Source organism: Pimephales promelas, chromosome 15, assembly GCF_988280905.1.
Source record: "Pimephales promelas chromosome 15, fPimPro1.hap1.1, whole genome shotgun sequence".
NCBI lineage: Eukaryota > Metazoa > Chordata > Actinopteri > Cypriniformes > Leuciscidae > Pimephales > Pimephales promelas.
Window position 1 is genome coordinate 16643362 of NC_142783.1, and position 12118 is coordinate 16655479.

The window sequence follows — 12118 nt, forward strand, 5'->3', positions numbered from 1 at the left end:
TGGGAACATTGTGCCAACGTTCTGTGTTTGCTGGGCCACTGCTTTGACACAAAAACGGGTCTGCACGTGGCCGGTGTCCACAAATATCAGTGGATTTACTGATCATGACAATTTCATCAGGCAGAGCAGAACGCGGACAAGGGAGGTATACTTTCAGCTTTAGCCAGCAACCTTTTATGGGGTGGAATGAGCAGAGAAAGCTAAGAGAAAATAATGAGCAAACTCATTTTCTTTGCCCGATCTCATACGAACGTGGCATTCTAATAACACACCCGATCCGGCAATAAAGGACTTTATGATGTTTTAAATTATTAGTCTTATTAACTCTTGCTCTTGGTTTGTACTGTCTCCAGGTCGTGGCTTCTTAAAGATGGATGACTTCAAAAGTGCCTTCAAGCGAGTTGCCCCTCGTCTGCCGGAGAGAACTGTGCTGGAGGCTTTCCGGTAAGAGTTTGAGCCCCCGGCCTCTCTGTAAATGCACGATTCAGTCTGTTATCCGATCTTCCTCTCAATCTCTCATCTTTCCATCATCCTTCTCCTTGATTTCCCTTTCCAAAGTAGATTACAAAGGCAGCTGGATGTAATTACGCTTTGAATGTGTTGAGTCAGAAAGTGATTTTTGTGCCCATCGCTCAGAGCAGGCCTCCCACCTCAACCATGGGAACAAGCTCTCCGTTTGGCCGGCACTTTGTTACTCGAACTCCTCCAGTGTGAGTGAAAGTGTTTGATACAGTCCCATGTGAGAGTAGAACAGGTTTGGAGATTTTGGAGGCTTGCTGTTTTGAGATCTGGCTGCTCATTAGGGTGAGAACAGTGCCATGCTCCCTGTGGAGTTTCTCAGCCCCTTTCCAGCTCCATTCAGGCGCCATGGCTGCTCCTCGTGTCTCTGCACATCTCATCCGCTCAAAAACGCTCCGAATAGGTGGGGTCCCGAGCCTTCACGTGCTGTGCGTTCACACTCATTTCAAACAGTTATCACTAGACCCAGAGCTATCGCCAGATCCCAAAGCCAATATGACATTCGACAATCTCCCACCAAGATCTCCGCATTACTTTCGTACTATGATGTATCTAGAGGTTTCAGCTTGTCCCTGCGTTTGCAGTTATAGTGACACATTATTATCAGCCCTCAGCTGAGTCTCTCTTCTCAGTTTCTTATCCCTTTAAAGAGGTGATGTGCATACTCAATGCAGTTCTGAGATGGGGCAATTAATCTCTTTCATCCTGTGTTTAGGGGCTCAAAAAGAAATGCGACACGTGTCTCATTGAGCGCTTATGTGCGCATTTGTTTTTTTTGGACAGATTTAGTTCATTGTTTGTGACTCATCCTCTGCAGTTCGCCACTGCTGCAATTGTAGCTATTGCCGGCCAGTTGTCCTGCAAGGCTGATTAAAATATGTGAACGCCCTCTCACACTGCAGAAACCCTGATCACTGACAGTGTAGATACTGTGTCCTTCTGACCTTAAGCTCAGCTGACGTACTAGAAGCTGATAACCTCAGAACCTTTGTGAGTCATTGTGTTGCTATGATTGCAATGACATGCCAACACAGCATTGGCAGAGTGACTTATGAGTTCAGGAGGCACTGTGGCATTTGTTTTTAATTAAATGTCGCAGTCTAGTCAGAACCGAAGCGCTAAGGGCTAATGCCACTAGAAAGCATGTAGCATGACTTTAGACACTTTAGAATGTGTATCCAGTGACTTCTCGGCATTAGGGCTGTAGCTAATGACTAGTTTGATTAAAAAAAACCTAATATAATGATCTGATTTGACAATCTCAAAATTCTTAAAATCGATACTCTATTGGCCATTGCGTTCATGCGTTTAATGTTGGCTACAATGACCAACGCTTCAAAAACACGTACATAGAAACCTTTGACGCTCTTCGCTCAGCATTTACACACATACACACAGAAGTGCCTTATTCATGTTTGATCATGACGTCACATCCCGTTTTTATAGCATTAAAAAATAACTAAAACCAAACTAATTGGAAAATTAGTGTCTGTGTGATAAGAACTACCTAAATGACAGAAACGATCTTTAGAAAAAAAAAGTAAAGTTTTTTAAAGTTTTTTGTTTGTTTGTTTGGATCGCATCCCATTCTATTATATGCGGAGGGCGGGGTTTATGACCTAAACTGCAGCAAGCCACCAGGGGGAGATCGAAATGCTTCGAATTTGAGTCTGTTGCCCACAAATGCACACAAATAAAATTGATTGCTTTTTTATGTTCTTTGTGTATTTTATGATTCTATTTCAGTCACAATATAGGACTATATTGAAAAAACACCTTTTGTGTCCCACGGCATATAAAATAAATATTACATGATAAATAATGGTTAAACGATTACAGAAATGCGATTATTTTTAAGGTTTTAAAGTGTCAATATATTACGTTTTAGTGCTGTCAATAGGTTAATATCCAGCCCGTTCTCATCCTTTAGCGTCACATAGAACGCTATATGACAAATCGGCGCTATACTACGCACATGGCACCCTTTATCGTTAATATTCACGCGAACCCAAGGCGTCATAAATCCTTTCGTGTAATATAAGTAAAAGTTGGCTACATGTGGTAGAACCACTTTGCGTAAAAACACATATGAATACTCATGAGCTCATTTTAGTTTAGGATTTAGCCTCTATGTTATGTGCTTTTGTCATTTTAATTAGTGTTCACAATCAAATATTTACATTTTAATTCTATTATAACAATGATTATTGAACAATGAACAATAACAAGGTCAATCAACTGTTTAAAACAGGAAAACAAACAAATTCAGTTAATGCCGACTACACATTTTAGCCCTGTTTGGCTCAGCCAATTGCTGGTGATTCCCTTCCACCCTCTCAGGTGTTGACCTTCACCAGTTGATCCAGATCTCCCTCCATATAGCCATGTAGATGTTTGACTTGAGCAAGAGTAGAGAAGCACCTGGAACAAACAGGAACACTCAGAGCAATCCGTGTGTGTATTTGTGTCTTTGCTTGTCAAAGTGTGTGCGCTCTGGTCCCCAGCTAGCGCACGTTCAAAGTCATAACCTTCACGCCGCTGTGCCATCTTGTTTTCCTCTCTCCACCTCCTCCGGTTCTCCTCCGCCCCGTCATCCTGCCACTGCTGACAGAGTGTGGCAGCAAACGGACCAAATGGAAAAAAATGGAATTCCGAGAAAGAAGTGAAGGAAGAGAGAGAGAGAGAGAGCTCACCTTGAATGCTGTGTTTGGAGTTTATCTGCACACCCAGGGCTGTGTTTAGAAAAGATTATCACAACAAAGTGATAAGCGGGATTGTCCGCCTTTGGTGTCTCTTTCAAAAGAGTGCACGGGGTGCCCCGTGTGCCCGCAATGTGTGTGCGTGTGCATGTTGTCAGGTTTGCTCTTCTTTTATACCTTGGGATGAACTGAAGCCTCTGTTTTGAATCTGTTTGTGTTGGGACCCCTTTGTGAAGAAAAGAGCAACACCCTTTTCCTGTCCTTTTTGGCATAATTATAGCAGAACAATAGAGCGCCCTGCAGGCTTCACACTATTAGCAGACGTGCTGTTGCCTCTTTATGTGCTAGAGATTGATGGACACGTGCTGCCTCTCTGAATGAATGTTAACACCGCCATTTCTCCCCGCCGCTTGTTGCCATGGTGACGTGGTACGCAGAGCTGGTGCCATCACACCTTGAGCGCTGCCTGCAGTTGTTTTTTCCTTTTTTTTCTCCCTTCTTCCACTACTCTCTGCTTTTCTCTTTTGTTGTCGCCGTTTCCAGAGCAACTATCTGCCATCACCTTTCCATAAATACCTGCTGCACACACATTCTTACAGGTCTTGAGTTACAAGAATGCAGCGTTTTTTCCTTCTCATCCACTTTATCCTTCTCTCCCTCCACATCGCTCTCGTTCTCTCGCTCGCTGAGGAATCTCAGGTTTCTTATTGTTCTCCTCTCTGACTTTACAGAATTGTCCTTACTAATAAGTCCAAAGTAAAAGCCCATTTTGCACAATACATCCTTTCATTCTCTTTTAGTGGAGCTTTTTATGTGCATTTGTCGACTGAACTATACTACATTCATTAAACTTGATCAATTTGCATGTACAGTATCTTCGAATTTCGGGACAAACGGAAGTCAGAGAATTGAGCTCTTGGAGCAGTTAGGTGCTAAATGTTTTGTTGGTTGCTAAAACAGATATCTTTTGGGTTATTCGCCTCCAGTCAGGAATCTGAACCAGCAAGCTTCTTGCATACGTTTAAGGATCTGCCACTGTCTCATAACCAGCTGGTAATTTATTTAGAGAATTGTTATTGGTTGCCCTGTATGTATTTGATAAAAAAATAAAATAATAAATAAATAAATAAACACTTTTTGTCATTTGTTAATTAAAGGGATAGTTCACTTTGAACTTAATTTTTGATATGTTTTAGCTTACCTCAAGGGAATCCAAGATGCAGGTGTCTTTGTTTCCACAGTATTTTCAATTTTGATATTTTTAGGTTGAACAGTACTTGTCTGTTAGTTATATAATGGAGGTATGTGGGGTCCACCTGAAAAAACATGCACAGAGAGGTCGAAATTAAACATGATTTAATGACTCGTAAATTTGAATTTTGATTTGAATGAGTGACGTACATGCGCGAGAGATCACTTCCTGCACTTTCCGGCGCATGCGCAGACCGAAGCACCCGTGCCTTCAGATCACTTGGACGTGGCTGTGGTTACAAGTTACATTTAACTCACACAAACCGCTCGTTTCGTGTCTTAGGCCATCAATGTGTACTTACATTTACGAGTCTTTAAATCATGTTTAATTTGGACTTCTCTGTGCATGCTTTTTGAGGTGAACCCCATAAAACTCCATTATGACTGACAGACAAGAACGGTTCGACCCTTTCCCTTGAGGAAAGCTGAAACATATGAAAAAATAATTTCAAAGTAAACTGTCCCTTTAATCAGACACAGTTACATTGATGAAAATCACTGTCTTACTGTATCAAAACAATAATGGCGACATTTTATTACAAATGCGTTATGAAAGTTTTACTTTGAAATTGAGTTAAACAAAGAGAAAAGCCTTGAGAGTAATAAAACCACTTGCCCTTATCAATGAAAAATGTAATTGCATCTCTGTCTCTCAATTGCAGAGATGAGTGGCGGTTTACTCATACTCTCCAAAAACCTTGTGTTCTCTGCTTCTGTCTTCAGAGCCTCCCTAATCTGAAATGGAGGCTAATGAAAAAGTGAATTAATTAGCATTCTTAAATTAAACTTCTCTAGGAGTTTCGTCTTATTAACCATTGAGGGCTTTTTATGTGCCTTTAAAAAATATTAATGCAAATTACCCCACAATGTGAATGCCTAAGGCCATGCAAGAGGTTATGGTGAGTATCTCTCTCTCTCTTTCAAAAAAGAGGATTTTACCTATGTTTTTTAAATATGCATGTTGCATGCTAATGCTGTCCTGTTCAGGCGTTTTCAGAGCTGAGGAGATCATGTAGCCTGGTATAGGGTCACGGCTCCTTCATGCTATTTTTCCCCCTGAGAGTGGCGAAGAGAGAGAGAGAGAGAGAGAGAGAAATGGGTGGTGGGGATAGAAATGAGGAAAAACTCCTACAGATCAGTAGCAAATTAGCCCTGCCTGGTCTCAGCGTGAGTGCATTTACTGCATATTGAGAGTTTGCCCTTTCCCTTTGCCACCATATCAAGGTAATTACATTTCCTTTGTAGTGCTCTGAAAGGAGGAATTGCTGGCCTGGAGTTTCACTGCCCGCCCATGGAAGCACAGAGTGCATAAATCCCTTAAAATAGCCATTTTCTCTCCTCTTCCTGCTGACACAATAAGCTTAATGAAGGCACAATAACACAGTTGATTCAGCTCTGTACTGGACACTCAGAAAGCTGCTAATGTTGATCTGAAGAGTGGCTTTTGGGAAAAACAAAACAAAAAACATTATTCCTTCGCACTCTCTCTCACGACTGTTGGATAGTGGACCTAATTTTGTGGGAAGTGGAATTGATTAATCTAATTTCAGCCAACTTCCACAGTCTCTTGTTTTCCCCCCTTCTTTTCGTCATCTCATAGAAATAATAAATTGCGGAAAAGGGCAAAGCCTGCACCAGGGCTTGCCTTAATTTCCCGAGAACTTCGTCACCCATTCACAGATGCAGAATGACGATTAGGAGCGAGACAAAGAAAATGCTTAGATGAATCTTTTTATTTTCGATTTTCCTTTGTGGACCCTTTATCCGCTCTTTCTTGTTCCCTTTCTGTCTGTTTCTCAGTCTTTAGGCAAGCGAGCCGGTTATAGGCAGACTCCAAATTCAAGCAGGGTTGCCAGAGGGTAATGCAGTAATCACATTGGTTCCCCTTAGAGTGGGCGAATGGGTGAGGAGAGCGGTGCCCTCTGCTTGTGGCTGTTCCTCCAGCCTCTGCATCAGTCTGGCTGGCTTCACTTGCAGAGGGAGGCTAAACATACACCCTGTGTAAATGCAGAAAATCCATTTCTTTTTGTATTGTTCCATGTCTGCCTTAAAGATGTGCTCTTTTAGCCCATTTAATTGTTGTATACATAGCTTTTCTCTATATCATTTCAATTTGACAGCCATTTATAATTGATTTTTGTCTGGAACCTGATGGTCTTAGTTTTTCTACCAGTTGTGAAATTATTCAGAGCTTGTCAGATTTCCAAACCCGAAATTTCTTCGACTTCTTTTTAAACCAATGGCTTTTATGGAAAGGGGGAAGGGGAAAATCAGAGTAATTCCATCGGGATCTTTGTACATTGTGTAGTTGCCATGACAATTACATTAGTCTCCACTGGCAATCATCCACCTTGTTGGAATTCTAATGAGGAAGTTTTTTCCCCCCTCCTACTTTTTTTTTTCTGTTTGGGCGTGTGTGCGGCTATCAAGGATCTCCTGCCATAGTGGAAAACTGCGTTCCTTGAAGCGAAAATATAAGTGCCTTTTAAATAGGGCCACGGAGGGGGCCGTGGTCTGCTGTCTGAGAGAGATAGCAATAGGCTGCTGGGCTGTGCCCATTACTCTCTCTCCTGGGGTCTAGGCTAATAAAGATGGCTTGATACATCCGTCAGAACATCTGAGAGAGCGAGAGGCGTTGTTCCAGGAGTGAGGCAACATTGGTGGCGCTCCTCAAAGATGAACGATAAACATGGCAAAAATCGCTTTAAAAACGCCACTTTAGTCAGAAGCAAACACACGTGACTTTTTTTCTCTCCTTTTTAATGGCACCTTTCTGTGTTTAATTTGCTTTTGAATGTTATTCATTTAATTTCCACCTGAAGGCATATCTGTTTCTGCGCATAATACACTAAATTTCACGCGTTTAATATGTACCGGTGAGATCATAATCTGCGGGGTGATTTAAGGAGCTTCTGGGGCGCTGAATACATCAATGAATTAATTAAGGCTATCAAAGAAAATGATCTCTCTTCTTTCGACGTTATGTTCCAACCAAGCTCAAATCACACAATCTATCGAGGTTTATTTCCTGATACAAACACAAGGTCACTGAAGCCTTTTACCCTGATTGATGTTGTCTCTGCTCTTTTTTTAGTGACACGTTATCACGTTTTCTTACTCTGTATGGTGTGATTTTTGCTTGAAAATGCTTCTCTGGCAATTTTGCTTGTCCATATTCCTATTCCTATTGGAAGAGTCCATTCGGTCTCAATATTGTGTGCTGCTCTTTATTGATGCTTATGGTTCTCTTGGGACTAAATCAAGAAGTTGAATTGAGTTGAAGCCACAGGACAAGCATCTAGGATGAGAGGATACAGGAAGTGCCCAAGCTCTGAGCCATTCTGAGCCAGGGGCGTTAAAGGAAAATTCTGGCCGTTTACTGTGTGTTTGATGCTGATGGAATGGGATTGCAGGGATGGAAGTAGGCTCACTGCAGCACTTGTGTTGGTCCCATTCTCCTCCCATAAGAACCTTATATAACCCCTGTTCATGTTCCTTTTATGTTGTACTCTGCTCATGTTATGTTGTTTCTGTCTTATCAGACAAAATCTTTTCTCTTATACACAGACAGCCATTTCAGAACTGCTTTCAGAAGGGCATTGGCCACCTAAATGCCAATATAAAGATATTGACAGGGACCCCTTTATATGTGGTATAAAATGATCTACAATATCTACAGTATCATCTTAACATACTTACTTTATAATGCTTCCATCAGTGTATATCTACTATTTAAATACATTAATGTGTATTTTCAACACTATCTCACGACCAATTCGTACGAATGTGACGCATGATTAAAAAGTGTCTAATTCGTACTAATTCGTACGACCTCACTCGTACTAATTCCTACGATTTGTCTAAACCCACGTGATGGTTAGGTTTAGGGGCGGGGGCAGGGGTAGGTCATTCGTACGAATTGGCCAATTCGTAAAATATGTACGATCTAGCAAAATCGTATTAATTCGTACGTGTGAGGTCGTATGAATTGTTACGAATTAGCCACTTTTTAATCATTCGTCGAATTCGTACGACTTGGTCGTGAGATCGGGTTGGTATTTTATATACACACATACACATGCATACTACTGTATATACTGTATGTATGAAGTAACACTCTTTTTGAGCCTGGAAAAACCCAATGTTCTTTTAAACTTTTCCCACAAAAAATTACATCAAGGACTCCTTGCAGTACTACCATGGACCCTCTTGTTGAAGACCCCTGCGCTGTTGTAATGAATATCTTACTCTGTGAAACAACGTGGGTAGAGGCAACAGAGCTGTTCTTTAGAAAATATCAGGAAAAGCAGCAGCCTGCTATGTTGGCAATCATATTATTGTATTGGACAACATTTCTCTTCATATGCATCATTATGAAGTTCACTGCAGGCTTAAAATTGTTGGTTCTCCAATATGTTTTACGTCAAAGATAACAGAGCTCATTTTAATAGAATTATATAATAGAATTAAGCCGTCATAATGCATTTACATATTGTCAGAGTGATGATACAGCAATTATGGATTTGCAAATGGACTTAAAAAAAACAACAACCCTATAAACTTCCACTGTATTAAAGCATTCCCACACTAGACTTGGCTGGTTTAAAGTGATCTTAAAAGAGCTTTTTTAAAATTAGAATTGATGTTCGTCATGTTGTTGTTTTTTTTTAAAGGAGCTATTATAGGATATGCTATGTTGTAATAATTGTAAGGAACAGTATTTGTATCAGCACTTAGAGTGAACGGCTGCCTTGAAAGCTCTTAAAGTGAATGTCAAGTAGGTCTTTTTTCAGTTAGAGAAAATAGGCATACAGTATTTCTATAATATAAGAACTCTTTGTTTAGGGCTTATTCTATATACGAGTTTTCTCGAACTTCTCTCAGATGTCTTAGATCTCATTATGTTTAATAGAGGCATGTATACAGGCTTCAGTTGATATGGTCCATTATTCTTATTTGAATGAATCGTTTCTTTGATCTATTGGGAGTGTAGAGGCAGTAAGCATATAAGAACTGTCTCTCAAAATCGAGCAGCCTTCTAAAAGAAAAACCTACATTAAGTCCTGGTATAAATAAGAAAGAAGCCATTTTTTTTGTTTCTTGAAGCTTAAAAGGATATTTCACCCTAAAACTGTTATTTACTGACCATCATGTCATTCCAAACATGACTTTCTTTATTTTGTGTGACGCAAAAGTAGAAATACATTTGTCCATTGTTATGGAAATTTTTGTACCTAGATCTTAAAAAATAATTAAAGTACAATGAAGATCTCGAAAGTCATAAGTACACATGTTTATTTCTTGCAAGAAAGGCAGTTCCCACACAGACAGGGTCTGATATGAGAAGGGCAAAGAGCTTCCCATTTTACAGAGTTTATATACAAAATATCACCCTCCAAGATGTACCCCCTCCTCTTCGTACACAGTTTCAATTCCCCTTAATCACACATTTCTCGCTCTTTGTCTTGTGCCTAACGCACCCTAAGTTAGTTATTGTCACCGGGCAGAATCTTATGTCCTTTTTACCTGGCCTGGCTGTCCTATTTGCAATTTCCCCGACACAACATTTACTGAAAATGCACATCTATTGTATAAATCATCTCTGTCTAAAATAAGAAAACATCTATGCTTATAAAACACACAAGCATATGTTCAAAAAGAAAAGATACATAAAAAATAAGATGCAATGAAAGATAATATGATTGGTTCTTCACTTACTGCCTCTTCTGTTACTAGGTAGAGGAAACTTTCTTTAAATGATTACTTCATAGATGTCAGGTTCGAACTTAGTCATCTGTCTGGTTCCATTTCTCATATTTGTTATTTATACACACAATCAGGTGTTTGACACACACACATTCATCTGAAGTACAGAATGCCTTAGTACATTGTCTCAGATACTCAGCTGTTTAAATGAGGTCAAATGTCAAAAAATGGTTAGCTTAATATTCAGTTTAAAATTTCCCTTACACCATACTCGACAATGAAAGTCAACTTGGTTCGAACTGCAATGTTCTTCAAAATATCTTCATTTGTTTTCCACAGAAGAAAGTTAGTCATACATATTTGAAATGACTGGATGATGAGTAATGATAGAATTTACATTTAGCCTGACTTAGCTATCCCTTTAAAGTCATAGCGGTATTCCTTTCACTTTAGCTAAGGGGCCAACCCCTAAAAAACAACCCTACACCATAATCCCTCCTCCACCAAACTTCACACTTGGCTCAATGTAGTCTGGGAAGTACCATTCTCCTTGCAACCACCAAAACCAGACTCGTCCATCGGGTTGGCAGACAGAGAAGCTTGATTCTTCATTCCAGAGAACACGCCTCCACTGCTCTAGAGTCCAGTGGCGACATGCTTTACACCATACCATCCGATGCTTTGCATTGCACTTGGTGATGTAAGGCTTGGATGCAGCTGCTCGGCCATGGGAACCCATTCCATGAAGCTCTACACACTGTTGAGCCAATCTCAAGACAACACTCACATGGTACCACTCTTGAATTCACTGAGCTCCTTGAGTGATCCATTCTTTCATAAGTTTGTAGAAGCAGTCTGCATGCCTATGTTCTTGATTTTAACATGGAAGTGATTGGAACACCCAAATTCAATGATTTGGAGGGGTGTCCCAATACGTTTGGCAGTAAAAAAATCTTTTTCTACTTTGAAAAACAAAAAACAAATCTTTTTTTCGAGTCATTTCTTTCATTGAATTAACCAAATGACTCGAAAAAAGATTCATTCATTTTGATGAACGAGTTTGAAACTCGAGTCACAAACTCGCATAACAGAACAGAGCAAGGTGAGCATTTTTGCTTGTAAAGCTTAAAGCTACACTGTGTTACTCTTTTAGTTTATTCTTAGCTAAAAACACTTAGTTCTTTCAAAAATATATGTGCTCATTAATGTATACTTCATTCAATAAAGTATTCTCGTGAGTGTATAATATGCCATTGAAAATAAATACGGGTAAGGGGTTCTAATGTCTGTCGCCATGTTGCCCCTCCGAATTGAAAGTACATTAGCCAAAGAGGGACATACCCGTTAATTAAAGCTTCGCCTTTCGCGTTTACGTATAAGTTAACAATCATGGACGAGGTCGAACTGGAAGCCATGTTAATCTTGGACTACATTGGCCACCGTAGGAGTTAAAACGAAATCGGAATTGAGAAGAACAGAAACTAATATTCACTGGATGGTCATATACCTTTTCACCTCTAGATGGGGGAAAAAAATCACACAGTGTAGCTAAGCTTTTTTATCTATTTTTGAAATGACCAATCATTTCGCTAGATAAGACCCTTATTCATCGTCTGGTGTTGTTTAAAGCTCTTTGAAGCTGCACTGAAACTCTCATTTGGACCTTGAACCGTTTGGTGCCCTGTGAAGTCCATTAGCCTATATGGAGAGAAATCCTGGAATGTTTTCATCAAAAACCAAGCAAATTAACTTACTTAACTTAAGTAAATTATCACCAAAAGGTACATCTGATACATCTGTTTTGTAAAAAGTGCTATATAAATAATGGTGTCTTGACTACTGATCAGAGGACACAGATCAACTTATGCTTGGTTTTTGAGACATGAATTCACTGTCCTGAAGAATGTAGCTGTAGCCTGTTCACTCAAACAGCCTGTTAGTTT

The 12118-nt window shown here is 39.9% G+C and overlaps 1 protein-coding gene across 1 annotated transcript in view; it reads left to right on the forward strand.

Moving 5' to 3' along the window:
- Positions 1 to 12118, forward strand: part of efcab11 (EF-hand calcium binding domain 11) — a 60542-nt gene that overhangs the window by 14578 nt on the left and 33846 nt on the right. Inside the window, 1 exon segment of the mRNA XM_089120247.1 lies at positions 354 to 444. Coding sequence (XP_088976373.1) covers positions 354 to 444 — 91 coding nt within the window.